The sequence below is a fragment of the Benincasa hispida genome, chromosome 8, assembly GCF_027475165.1.
Source record: "Benincasa hispida cultivar pf3 chromosome 8, pf3_genome.v1.1, whole genome shotgun sequence".
NCBI classification, from domain to species: Eukaryota; Viridiplantae; Streptophyta; class Magnoliopsida; order Cucurbitales; family Cucurbitaceae; genus Benincasa; species Benincasa hispida.
Genome location: NC_143485.1, coordinates 65,872,591 through 65,887,855, shown reverse-complemented (window position 1 = coordinate 65,887,855; position 15,265 = coordinate 65,872,591). Strand labels below are relative to the sequence as shown.

The 15,265-nt window shown below is 31.2% G+C and overlaps 1 protein-coding gene across 1 annotated transcript; it reads left to right on the top strand.

Annotated features, from left to right (window-relative positions):
• The first annotated feature begins 9,954 nt into the window (after positions 1-9,954).
• LOC150034801 (uncharacterized) lies at positions 9,955-10,913 on the top strand. The gene has a single exon (XM_090316100.1). It carries the CDS (start codon positions 10,209-10,211, stop codon positions 10,755-10,757), a length of 549 nt encoding a protein of 182 aa, XP_090172226.1. The 5' UTR covers positions 9,955-10,208; the 3' UTR covers positions 10,758-10,913.
• The last annotated feature ends 4,352 nt before the right edge of the window (positions 10,914-15,265 follow it).

The following is a 15,265-nucleotide window of genomic DNA, read 5'->3' as shown; positions in this document are numbered from 1 at the left end:
TATAATGTTTTTTCTTTTCTTTCTTTTTTTTTTTTTTTAAATACCAATCTTTTTATTTCTCTATTTATTCAATCAAATTATTTTCTCTCTCTCCCATTTTATTTCTAAGTTTTCAATTCTCCAACCCTTTTCCTAAAATAATATATTCATCCTGTATCTCTAGTATAATGATCCTTTTGTCATGTTGTATATGATGTGATCGATAATCATAGTATATGATCATCAACATCTACTATATTTTTTTCACGATCATTTAGTTTTATTTTTATATCATCTTTATATTTTTATAAACTCCCTTCATTTTGATCGATAAATTAAATTTGAAACATTTCTCAAAACACTTCTAAATTTTCTCAACATAAAAAAATTATTAAGAATCAAAATACGACGAAATATCTTAGTAGATAATAAATACGAAAGAAGAATTATTTAAAGATTTTAAATAAATAACAGAAAAGAAGGGGAAGGTGTGCGAAAAGGATAAGTATGGTAATCCATGTGAGAAGGCTCTAAAATGGACCCTCCCATTTCCATTACTTCACTTGTTGCCCACTAACATCTACATCTTCATCTTAACCTATTAAATGATCAGTGGGGGCACAACATGGATGGGACATAACTATAAATCAATAACCCAAATCAAACCCTAATTTTATTTTATATGTGTGTGTATATATATAGATTTGGTCACCTTGTATTGCATATAGACTATATACCTTTATTTATTTGATAAATAATTAATTAGTTTATAAAAAATAAATTGTGGGGGGAGGGGGACACTCATTATACACTGAAAGATGAAAGATGGGAAGGGCCTAGAGCCATCTCTGAGGTCAATATGATGATACAAGTGTATAAGGCATCAAATCAATCAGTTTGAAAATTTATTTGTTTGAAGGTGATGAGCATGCTTGCATTTTCTTCATTTGCTTTCATATATCTATCTATCCAACTTTTTACATGTGACAAACACAATTCATATCAAACACCCTTTTGATGTGAGGGTTTTAATCTCCAAATCTAATCTCTTTACATGATTATCTTTTTTCGTTATCCTCTTCTACTAACATCTTACTCGTGACTTTATTTGAAAACCAAACTTATATAAGTTAATTATATTATGTTTAATAAAAAAAATCATGTTCTTAATTTCGTCATTGGTAATATAGTAAATGAGATTATTATTATAACTTTAATGATTACTTTGTACAAATTAAAAGATGGAATGATGAAAAAATGGAGAAATTTGTGTATGAATATAGAATGAAAGTGAGAAAAAGTGCAATCAGCCCAAGGAATATGGCACAAAGTTTCACATGGTGTTGCTTGGGGATATTGAAAGATGATGCACATAAGATTTGCTCTCCTATCTACAATATATATATTTCAATAAACTTCCAAAACAAAAGTTTCAAAGTCCTTAAATTTTTCTCTCACTTAAATTGGGGAACCAATCACAAGTTGACACTTGTCACATTGCTCATTGAATCACAAAATGGGATCTTGTGTTATCACTCACTTGGTTGTCTTAATCATCCAACTAAAACACCCCCCAAAGCTATAGATATACTCCTAAAACCCAAAATTATTGAACTTGGTGAGATAAAGGAGAGGGCCCTAATTCCTCACATCTCCCAAACCCCAAACTCCCATCTTTAAGCTCAATTATTAATTCACAATTTTACATCCCTAGAAAACCTTTTTTTTTTTTTTTTGCTTTATGTGAAGATTTTACCCTTTTCACTTACCTTTGTGATTCAATTGCTCTTTAGTCCCTAATTTATTTTAAAAGCTTATCCTTTTATTCTTATGATATCTTGGTCAAAATTAATTATCGGTTTATTGACTTTTGTGGGAAGTTCATTGAGTATTGATATGATGTTTTTTGACTTAAAACTTGGAATTATATGAGTGGATGAAAATTAGAAGGCAACAAAACCATGATTTAATTTCTTTAATTTAGTGAAGTAGTTAGTTAGCCAATGGATGGGAGGGCTTTAATGGAAAATAAATTACGATAGAAAAAAGAATCAAAGCACAATTGGTATTATATATTATTAAAGAAGAAATAAGAAGAAAAATGAGAAACAAAATAGAGTTATTAGTGATAGATTTCTATCAATTTCTATCATCGATAGATTTCTATTAGTCTCTACCAACCTCTATCAAATAAGATTAAAATTTGGTTATTTTATGTAAATAATTTCCCTTATCTTTTCTATTTTTGAAAATCTCCTTATAAAAATTATAGACTATTTTATAGGCTATTTTTACAATCTATTTATGGTTAGTCTTTGGTGATTTATTGGCTATTTTAATGTACATATCTATTCATTTTTCAGTGATCAAACAAACTACAACACGGTTATTAATTAAAGGATACACAAGAAATTCATAAGTTAATTGGATGAAAAGGTATGCAACCTAAGGAATTTGATCCTTATCATGAATTTGATATACATAGTTTCAATTGAGTTGCTATGGTTTAAACCTTTCAATTTATCCTTGGCTACCAAAGCCTTCCTTGTTTAAACTTATTTGTTTTAACCCACTAATGACCAATACTATTGTGGCCGAATTCATTCGTCCTTAGGGAAATTGGAATATTGAGCTTTTAGATGAATATCTACATGAAGATGATGTTGCTAGCATTAAGAAAATACCTATAAACAAGAGATTGAAGGACAGATTGATTTGACACTATGATAAAACTGATGAAGTTAGCAAGTAAATAACAGAAGCAAACAGAATCATGAAACACTCTAATTCAATCAATTTTAGTAACTAAGAAAGCATGATCATAAATTAAAAATAGAGTTTTGAAGATACCGTTGAAGAACCCCTTAAATCTTCAAATTCTGCTTGAATCTTCACTCCAAATTGTTGTAGACCACCACTTGATCTTCCCTCCTATCCTCCAGGATCTTAGATTGGATTGTGGGATCCAAAATAAATGAGAATTGAGGGAATTTTATGGAGAAAGACATGCTTCAAGGATTGAAGAAGTAAAAATTCCAACATTTTCCAAAATGCATGTTCTACTTTTCAACTAAAATAATTTGATCTTTTATCAAATTTTCATGCCAACCCAAAATCACTCAAAAATTCCCTATGGAGTAACACCAAAATCACTTAATCTTAAAGGATAGTTACAAATATTAGATATTAGACCTAAAGTAATAGCAGATATAATATAACGTAAAAAAAATTACAAATATGGCCAAATTTAAACAGTATATCAGTGATAGACCGTATTATTGGTAGAAGTCTATCAATGATAGACCATATCACTAATAAGAGTCTATCAACAATAGAAGTCTATCGCTGATAAACTTGAGAGTCTATCAATGATAGAAGTCTATCGTTGATAGACTTGGTTATATTTGCAACTTTTTAAAAGGATGTTATACACTTGGTTATTAGTTCTTAAAATGCTACCAATTTCAATTACCCTAATCTTAATTGGGAAATTGTGTCCAAAGTGGGAAAAACCTACCGTGGACTTTTAAATTGAATTTTCAACAAAATTTAATATTTAATTTAATTTTGCAAAAAATTAAATTAAATTAAATTGATTTAAATATTTGAATTTTCACAAAATTCAAATATTTAATTTTTAAATAAAATTTATTTAATTAATTAAATAATTTAACTAATTAAGCCAATTTCACAATCATGAATCCCTATTCATGCATTTAAGATTTAAATCAAATTTAAATATTATTCAATTATTCAATTCCATTTAATTCGATAATTAAACATGTAATCATATCGTATATAATAACTAATTCCCTTAATTCGAATTTAAACATTTTAAATTGACTCATCATGTTATTCTAAGGTTTAATCCGTTTGTGAGCTAGTAGGGGGACCTAATGGACCTACAGATCATGGGCTCCAACGATCCGAGATTAACTGGTTAAACTCTTTAACCTAATTAACCAACATTCGTTAACTACCGGGTCAATCCACTAAAGCCCAGTAGTTACACTCCTTTCACTATAAATATATTTCTACCATCTCGATATAATCATAATTAGTAAGTCAACCCTTCACAGGTTGCTCATAGTAACGGTTGGGTCAAAAGTTATTTTACCCCTGAGATTACATCTTATTCCTTAAGTCCCACTAATTCTTTAATGAACAGTTAGTTTGTGATTCAAATACCAAACTGAGTCCCTCTCAGGGCAATGAGAGGGTGGGACCCCTTGTTCAAGACTCGAAGTCAATACTTAAGGAAACAACCTCTTTACTATCCCTAAAAGCAGGTGGAAGTAAATTCCGTCTTGCACCCTATGTTCTCAACTATCTACTTTGTCTTACCCCTAAAATGAGAGGGATATTGAGCTAGCACTGTTGAGTCAACCCTGACCAATGAAAATCTAAGGATAATCCCGAATAAACAGAAGTTCATAGTTAGCTTAAGACTAAGGTCAAGTTACATAGGTCATCGCTTTGAAATAGTCTGTCTTAAACAGTAAACAGCGTTATAAAGTAAGATTGACTTATTTCTTGATTTGATCTTATACAAACTCTTTGCATAGGATGCTCTCACTCGCATGTCTCCACATGAACGATTCAAGATCGCATCGTTTGTACTATATACAAAGTGCGCCGCATCCAATACTGTTTCCAGAATAAGATACCGAGCCTTATCCGTATACTTATAGACCGTTTTGGCTATCTACTAGAACTTGATCCACTCTTATGTCTCTACATAAAGTCTAAGTACTCATGTAAAGCCATTGATCTTAGTCTATTGGATTTAGTACAATTTACATACTCAATAACTTTATTGAACAAAACCTCAATAACATCTTTATTATAAATAGAATATGTTTAATCTTACAAATCGTGAGTTTTAAGATATACAACTCAATAAAAGCTGGTTCCTACACTGTCAAAAGTAGTTATAAATTAATAGTGAATCAGATCATAGATAAAGAAGGTTCCAACAACCATAATATGTCTCATATTTGGAAGAAAATATGGAAATCTAGGCCCCTGCAAAAATAAAAAACTTCCTATGGAAAGGTATTCATAATATTCTTCCCACAAAATTGGAATTGATGAAGAAATGTTTAGATATTATACTTTATTGCCCTTGCTATGGAGATGAATATGAAATTCTGGATCACATTTATTTAACTATTCAGACGATCTGAACATTTGACACTCTTTATCAAATTGCTTTTTGGCTTTTGAATCCTCCAATGATAGTTTTCTGGATAGATGGATCCAAATCTTAAACTAATGTACCTATGAAGAAATCATTTTGTTTGTTGTCGAACGTTAGGCCATCTGGTATGATTGTAACAAAATCTTCCATGGAGCTAAAATTGCCGATTTAGTTATCAGAGTATGTTGGATCCAAAATTACATTTCAGAGTTTTCGAAAAGTTTGAAGTAGATGGGAATCAATTCATTTAACTCAAGTTTTCAAATTTTGGAGTTTTCAAAATTATATTTCAGAGTTTTTGAAAAGTTTGGAGTCGATCCTGTCAAGTCGAGTCAAGCCAAGTTGAGCCGATCTGTGTGGATTGAGTCAAGCAGATTCAGTGAAAGTCAAGCCACTGAGTCGTTTTTAGTCAAACCAAGCAGTTAAGCCAGTTTCTTCTCTTCCCAAGCCGCCAAGCCACATGAAAAAAGATCATGTGTTTCGCTTCATTAGTACTATTCTTGATAGGACAAATTACATTACTTGGGCTCAATCAAATGAAGAATTTTCTAATTGGGCATAAATTATGGCGCATTGTCATTGGTGATATTCCTCAGCCAGTCAAGATATCCACTAAGGATGATACTAAATTCATTGAACGATTAGAGGATTGGGACAACAAAACCATCAATCATCACTTGGCTCGGGAAATACATCTATACTGGTCATTCACATTCAGTTTGATGTGTTTGATGATGCCAAAAGTTTGTCGGGTTTCTTGTCTACCCAGTTCTAGTCTGTCAGCTTAGCTCACTACTATTAACCGCACTATTGTTAATGACTATTTGGCCATGCTTCAGCCAATTTGGACACAATTGTATCAAGCTAAAATTAGTATTGATCACCTTCGTCTTATTAAGGTTCTTATAGGGCTTTGTCTAGAATATGAGTCAATCCTTGCTGTTGTGCTACACCATAGTCCCCTGTCACTGGATGCAACAATTCAGGAAATTTTGTTTGAAGAAAAATGTCTTGTTACCACTTCTTCCAAGCAATTTGAAGTTGTACTCGCAAGCACTCATTTTCTTGGTACTTATAGAGCTACCTTCTGTAAAAACTATTAGCTTACTAGGCACAAGTTTGTTGACTGCCCAAAAGTCGAGTGCAGATACTGTCACAAACGAGGTCATATTCTGGACAACTGCCCTACACAACCACTGCGACCGTCGGGACATACTTCCAAGTCTCGACATTTTAAACCTAGTCCTCACTTTACTTTGGTTGATGCTGCTGCCTCCTCTGCTGATTCTGAACCTTCCCCGTCTACTTTTCAAATGAGTGACTTACAAGACTTTCCTAAACAAGTGATTTCATCCAATTCCTTCGCGCTTGCGGTCTTCCTAGGTAATAGGTGGCTTATTGATTCCATTTGTAGCGACCATATGACATCTAATTTTTCTCTTTTGACTACACCCATTCCTGCCAAATCTCTTCCTCCCATTTATGTTGCTCATGGTAATTGTATGACCATATCCCATGTTGGCTCTATTGACACTTCCACAATACAGTTTTCCAATACTTATTGTGTTCCAAATCTGACCTTTAACCTTGTCTCCATCGAGCAGTTTGTGATCTTAGTTTAAATGTGTCTTTTTCTTCTACTAGGTGTCGGGCTCAGGATTTGTAGATGGGACAAACAGTTGGTACAGGTCACAAAGTGGGAAGATTGTTTGAGCTTACATCACTCTAGGTTCTTATTTGTTCTCCTTCTGCTGTTATAATGCAAGTTGTTTTGCAAGTTTGCAATTCAAATAGTCAAAAGATACAAATTTGGAGATATTATTCAAATTGTTACTAGAGATTAAATGACAGAGTTTTTTGGAAGAAGCATGACCGAGACGAAAAAGAACAAACAGGAAGCTGAAGTGACTTGAGCTCAAACAATCTTCCCACTTGGTACTTCTACATCTTCCTATGATTCTAAGTTTGAGCAATCTGTGTCAGTCTCTATTGATCATGATTAATCTTCTGTCTCACCTGTGGAATCTGGACCTGTTCGTGACCTTGCTTCTCCTATTCGACACTCCATTAGGGTAAGGGCACCTTCTACTTATCTTCGAGAATTTCACAATTTTTTTACTATCAGTTCCTTGGTTGAACCTACCTCTTTTCATGAGGCAAATACTAATCCTCTGTGGTAGCGAGCTATGAGAGAAGAACTTCAGGCTCTAAACAAGATGCAAACATGAGATTATGTTGATTTACCCCTTAGTAAAAAACCTACTGGTTGCAAGTGGGTCTACAATATAAAGACTCACTCTAACAGTTTTATTAAGCATTTATAAAGCTCAGTTAGTGGCAAATGGATGTTCTCAGGAGTATGGTCGATTATGAAGAGACCTTTGCACTTGTGACACGAATGACATCTTTTGGGTGTCTCTTAGTAGTTGTTGCAGCCAAACAGTGGCATCAAGAATGCCTTTCTTAATGGGGCCTTACCTCAGGAAGTGTACATGCAACTACCCTCAAGTATCTCTTTTCCATCCCAGAAGGCATGTCTCCTCCGTTGAGCATTGTATTGTTTGAAGCAAGCCTCTCGGGCTTGGTTTGCAACTTTTAGTTCCACCGTCATTCAACTTGGATATACGTCTAGTCCTCATGACATGAAACTATTTACTTGGTAGATAACTTATGGTATTATTCTTCTTCTCTTGTACGTTGATGATATGATTATTATTGGGGATGATCCTCAGGTTGTTTCTGATCTATAATGCTACCTTGGAAAACACTTTGAGATGAAGGATTTGGGCTCACTTAGTTACTTTCTTGGCCTTGAAGTATCATTGAGCTCTGCTGGTTATTCGTTGTCTCAAGTGAAGTATGTCTCAGATCTTTTAGTGTGTTCTGGTGTCATTAACTCTGCTACGACTCCAACACCACTCGATCCCAATGTTTGCTTGAATCCGTTCGATGAAGTTCCACTTGAGGATGTCAATCTCTATTGTCAACTTGTTGGCAGCCTTATTTATATGACAATCACTCGTCCTAACATTGCATATGTTGTTCACATTGTTAGTTAGTTCATGGCTGCTCCTCGGACCATTCATTTTACTGTTGTTCATCGTATCCTTCTTTATGTTAAAGGTACTTTGGGACATGGACTTCAATTCTCTTCCCAGTCTTCCTTAGTTTATCCGATTACTCTAATGCTAATTGGGCTGATGATCCTAGTAACCGTGTTCTATCTCCGTTTATTGATTCTAGCTCGATGACTCTCTCATTTCCTAGCGAAGTAAGAAATAGAGGTTGTTTCTCGTTCTAGTATGGAGTCTGAATATCGTGCTGTGGCTAAGGCTACATCAGAGCTTTTGTGGCTTCATTGGCTTCTTGCTGATATGGGAGTCCCTCAGTCGTCTGTAACTATCCTTCACTATGACAATCATAGTGCCATTCAGATTGTTCACAATGATGTTTTTCATGAGTGTACCAAGCATATTGAGAATGATTATCACTTTGTCTGTCATCATTTCCTGAGTAAAACTTTAATTACTTTTATGATCTGTTTCCACCCCTGAGCAACCCGCTGACATTTTCACTAAAGCTTTGTCTCCCGGTCGTTTTCTCCAACTACTTAACAAACTCAAGATGGTTCCAATCTTACCATCTTGAGTTTGAGGGAGAGTGTGAATGTATACTTAGTCCTCTTAGTTGAGTTTATACTTAGTCTTCTTAGTTGGAGAGTCTTTAGGATAGTTAGAGCATGGTTAGAGCTTTTGTAGGTTCTATTCTTAGACTGTTAGTATAGTATTTATATTCTTGTACACTTCTTGTAAAGATATACTTTTGATATATACATGCTTAACAAAGATCCTATTGAAACTAGACCCAACTTATGTGACCTAAATTAAAACTTTCTAAAAGAAATATGATCAGTCCAAAATGAAAACTTGCTTAATATATAATAAACTTTATATCATGATCAACAACATCAACTTCGTTGTCATCATTGAGTTCAATAATATGATAGATTTGACCCTTTGATCTCTCCATTTGTAATAATAAGTTATATAAAGATAAAAGATACCATTTTAAAAATTAAATTTATTTCCTCTCAATTTTTTTTATCATGAGGTTGATCTTTCCTGAAGTAAAAGAGTTGAATTCTAAGCCAAATTTTAAACACAAAAATAAAATTTTCAAAACTATTTTTTAGGTCTCGTTTAGTAATCATTTGATTTTTTATTTTTGAAAATTAACCCTATTTCCATCAATGATTCTTAGAATGATTTGTATCTTTCTCAAGTATAGTGATTAAATTCTTAACCAAATTCCAAAAATAAATACAACTTTTTGAAAGTTACTTTTTTTAGTTCTCAAAATTTGGCTTAGTTTTTTTAACAATTGATGAAAAGTAGATAACAAAGAAAAAAATTGAAGGTGGAATAAATCAGCATAGGCTTAATTTTCAAAAACAAAAACGAAAAACAAAATGGTTACCAAATGGTGTTTTAGCTTTCAAAAACTTGACTTGCGTTTTTAAAACGTTGGTAAAGTAGATTGTTGATGCAAAAATTCAATCAGGATAAAACACACTTGACTTTTATATGAAAGCAACAATAAATTTATAATTTGTGAATGACTTGATTGCAAGAAAAGAAAATTATGGGCACCAACCATGTTTTTACTAATAACATAAATAACAAACAAAGAAATTTAAAGATGAAAATTAAAAACTAACAAACGGTTAAACTAAAATAAAAGACATAATAAGTAAGGGAAGATGGATGTTGTGTTGTGTCCAAAATATAAAACATTAAATTAAATAGAGAAGAATGAAAAAAGGAAAAAGAAGAGAAAAAAAATGAAAGAAATTTCTCTCTATCGACCTCTCTCCCATCTCTCATCTTCCTCTCCCATATCCCATTTTATTAATCTCTCTCCCATATTTTCTCTTTCCTTCGACTCTCTCTCCTCCAAGAGGTTGACGAAACAAAAGAAACCCAAAAATTATTTTTTTTTTTTTTTTTTTTTTTAAAAAACCACACAGGCAATGAAAAATAGCATAAGATGCTGCATATCTTGCATTCTTCCATGTGGAGTTCTTGATGTAATTCGCATAGTACACTCCAATGGCTACGTCGAAGAAATCAGTGGCTCCATCAAAGCTTCGGACGTCATGAAAGCCCATCCAAAACACGTCCTCAAGAAGCCCTCCTCCCCTTCCTCCGCCGCCCACGATGCCGCCACCGCCCCGAAGATCGTCATCGTCCCACCAGAAGCCGACCTCCAACGCGGTAAGATTTACTTCCTCATGCCACTCCCTCCTACTCCTCCCAACCCCGACAAGCCCCGCCGAAGAAAGAAGAGAGATTCAAATAACAACATTAATCATCATTCTCACCGAACAACCGCCGCCGTCTCTGCCGCCGTACCCAACAACAACAACAACATTTCCATGACCAACCTCCTCGTTTCCGACCATTACCTCTCCGAAATACTCTCCGACAAAGCCTCCACCCACCGCGAACGGCGGCGCGGCCGTGTCGGCGTTTGGAGACCTCACTTACAAAGCATTTGTGAATCACCCAGTGATATCTAAAAAACCGGCTATTCAGGTTGTGGGTTTTTTCCTTTTTCTTTTTCTTTTTTTTAAACATAAATATATTTCATCATAATTAAATTCCATTTCTTCAATATATATATCATGATCATTCACAAGTAAATAATAATAATAATAAAAAAGTCTTTTTTTCTAGAGGGATCTGAAATTAATTAAGAATTAATGTGGTAATTTTAATTAGTTACTGATTTATGCTTAATTAATTTTCAGTTTTTTGTGGAGATTTGTGGTTGTGGTGAAATTTTGAGTGCTTGTAGAGAGAGAGAGAGAGAGAGAGAAAGCCCACTTTCCACTGTTTGAGAAATAATATAATGTGTGCATGAACATAATTTTGAGTGATTGTGATATGATGATATGATTGTACAGCTGCAATAATCTACTTCCTTTCCCCATTTTTTATGCCCCATTATGCCTTCATTTTTTCTTTCCTATTTTACACTTTTAACTTATTTCATATTTATTCTTAACTTTTCGTTTTTTTAGAATTTTTTCATGATTTAAACTTTTTTCAGGTCTATTTAAAATGACAATTGAAGAATTTTTAAATGCGGTAAAAATAACATCAAACAAGCTTTAAACTTTAATATTCGTTTTTTAGAACCATATTTTTGTAATATATGTACCAAATTATTAATTAAGATTCAGAATATTAAATTTTAAGTTAAATTTTGAATTTAGTTTCTATAATAGCATGTAAAAACTAGAATTCATGAAAATCACATTAGGGATTCCTTTTTTAAATGAAATTCTCTTTAAACTATCTAAACTAAATTCTCACCTTTTTTTTCAAATTATAGGTATCATCAACAGGTTTATTTAACAAAAAATTTATATATTTTATTGGATTTTTGAAGATTATGTCTCTAAACTTTTCTACTATATATATATATATATAACTTTTTAAATTTTAGTTTAAAGATGTTGTCCATGTGGTAACTATTTGATTTATTTTTTCTTTTTTAATATTATTTTTACTATAAGATCCTATAACGAAAATAATAAGAGAAGTAAATAGTAGTATATTACATCATTTAATATGTAAGAAATATATAAAAAAAAAAGTCCCAATGATTTATGGGTCATGTCAAGCTCTCGGCCCCATTGGAATTTCTATTTTTTGTGAATTTGAAAGAGCCAACCAATACTATAATTTTATTTATTTTGTTTATAGTCAAATTGGCGAAATTTTCCTGATTTTCTGCGTCGCATATGAATCAAATGTAATATTTTAATTAACTAATCAGCATTATGGTTTTGAACAAATCCCACAAGCGTTGGTCATTGTAAATGTCATTTAAACTATATCCTATCTCGCTTTATACGTGTGGGGCTCTCCACCATAATATTCAATTTTCTAATTAATATGACAAATTTTAGAACTATTTAAATCATACTATCTTTATTTACCTGCGAAAAGATTTTGTTCATAAATTCAATCTTCAGTAATTATTTTTATCTTAGATTAAAAAAAAAAGATTATAATCTTGTTCATTCCTTCGATTTAGATAATGAAAGTGCCAAGATTGTATAAATTTAATTGGATAGATATAGTTTAAATAGTAAAAAATTGTCAAAGTACAAATAAAATTTTGCATATACATTTTTCTTCGAAAATAAATAAAATTTTGCAATATATAGTCACAACTTCTATTTTTTTTTTTTTAAGGCACAATTTCAACTGTTAATCTCATACCATAGCAACCATATTGTCATGGATAAATAAGTAGATCTATCCAAAATAAAGTGTACTTTTATTGCTTTTGAGATATTATTGATTATTATCGCCACATGTCCAAGACAACGCGAAGTGGCTGACATCCTCGAAAAGGATTGATTTTAAAATAAAATAAATGTTGTCGTCACTAACCCCTTTTTACTTGAGTTCGGGAGTCGTTTGTGTATGGACACCCAACAACACCCATTTAAAAAACGATGACCAAATTTGAAATCTTAAATTGCTTCATTCTTAAATAAATTGATTTGAGAAAAAATGTTTAAAAAATAAATGTCTTATATTGTCCCTTGTTACTCCAATGTTTTGGAAGTAATGATTTCATAAGATGAGTGGAACAAACTTCCATCAATTAATGGTGGAATTGAGGTATAATCCCTCATCTCGAGAATATGAGGAAATATTATCATTTTCTCAAATCCATCATAGGAACAGCCTTTTAATAGAGAGAAAGTTTTTTAAAAAATTAATTAAATTCATTTTTTTTGGGATCCTATCTCGGACTCCAAAGATATAATCCTTTGCATCAAGAATTCTAAAAAATTGGATTACCAAATTTTCTAGATTCCATCATGAGAGATTTTTTTAAGAAAATGGTTAAAGTTGTTTAAAAAAAGGTCTTGAAAGCTTTGAAATGACATTAATGTTTTTAAGAAAAACTTTTTAAATACATGAAATACAATTTTGGAGACTTTGCAAACAAAATCTCTTTATTCAAACAAAATAGGAAGAAAATATGTAAAAAAAAAAAAATTTATAAAAAGGTTTAGTTTTAAAAAAAATTTAACTTTGCTTTAACGTGAGCATTACAAGATCTAACAAGTAAAAAGACGACAATTAAACAATAATATTGCGAATAATTTAAGGAGCGTAACAAGAAGTTATAAAAGAACATACTAAATTTTTTTTTAAAAAAAATACTAAAGATTCGACTTTGGACTCCCAAAGAGTTGACTCCTCACCTGGAGAATATGAGTCATTTCTTCAAGTCCGTCATAGAAAAGTTTTTTAAAAGATTTTTTTTTTATATTTCCTAAAAATATTAAGGAAATCAACATCTTAACCTTGTTAATTTCTGTCCTAAGAAAGTTTTAAAAAGATTTTTTTGGAAGAATATTTTGATTTATTTATTTAAAAAGTGTGAAAATAAATCTTGTGCAAATTTTTTTAAGGAAATGATTATTCGTGAAATCAATTTTAATTTGGTTTATTTATTTGAAAATAATTGGGGAAAGAAATTTTTTTTTTTTTTTTTAAAGGAAAACTATGTTTTAAAAAAAAAATTGGGATCCAATTTTCTTTTAGGTTTTTTTTTTTAAGAAAATATTTATGAATGATTTTAGAGATATTTAAAATTTATTTTTCTAAAAGAGATAAATTCCTTTTAGGAAAATATTTGTTTCAATAATGTATATTTTCAACAAATATATTTTATTATACAAGAATAGAGAATAAAATACATATGTAAAAATGATTTTTTTAAAACTTGGTTTAAAATAAGACATATTAACATCAAGTCTTGGCATCCCAAGACATTGCCTCAAGAATCCAAGCATCGGCATCCTGAATATTCAAGATTTCGTCATTGGAGAAGTTTATTGTTTAGAAAATATTGAATAAAATATTAAAAATAAATCTAACTTCATATCATAGATAGAATATCATAATATATAAAGCATATTTAAAGAATATTTCTAAAAGATCAAGAGATAGTAATTATGATTTAACATACAACAAATACATAAATTAAATATGTATGAAACTCGACCAAATTTAATACATACAAAAGTGTTTATGATCAATAAATATCATATTACTCAAGGATTAAAAAAAAAAGAAGAAGAAAGAAAGAAAAATGAACAAGCACATATTAACGCAGACATAGACATGCTAGCATATTAATAAACAAAAAAGACATTAGAAAAAAAAAACAACTTCCCACGACTTACTTGGATGAGCAAATATGGACAAGGGAGAAAAAAAAATTGAGAAAGATTTGGTTTATGGAGAGAAAAGTGGAGAGAGGGAGAGAAGAACGTGGAAAAGAAAAGAAAATGTGGAGAGAGATTTGGAGGTGGAAGGATTGTCGAAGGAGAAAGAGGAAAAAATAGAGGAGGAGGGAGAGCCCATGTAAGAGGCGAAAAAAATTTAGAGAAAACCAAGTAAAATTCTTTTTGGGGGGTTTTTAGTGTATTATGATTTGCGAGAAAGAGAAAAACACTTTGAGAAAAAAAAAATGAAAGGAGTACATGAGAGAAAACGTATATGTGAGTGGGAGAGGAAAAGAAAAATGGTTTTTTTTTTTTTTTTTTTTTTTTTTTTGTGTCACCCTTCAAGTGACCAAAGGTCACCCAATTTATAGAGAATTCAAATTCCTTTCATTCATGAGATGAATCAACCAAATTACATTAAAAAAGAAAAAATATATAAAATTAATTATGTGATTCACTATGTGATTGATTTTTTTTAACAAAATATTGTGTGATTGATTATGTGATTTATTTTTAAAATATATATATATATTATGTGATTGATTTTTCCCAAATTGATAAAAGATCTCACCATTGAAATCTCATTCTCTCTCCATAAGAAACATTTTGTTTAACCATTGTCTAATTATAAAATAGAAGAATATTTCAATGTTAGTTAATACAAACTTTATTTAATTACTATTATTATTTTATTTTATTTTCGAAACTAATCTCAAATTAAACAAGTAATCAAATTAGGCTAGACAAAAGTAGATGGATACAGT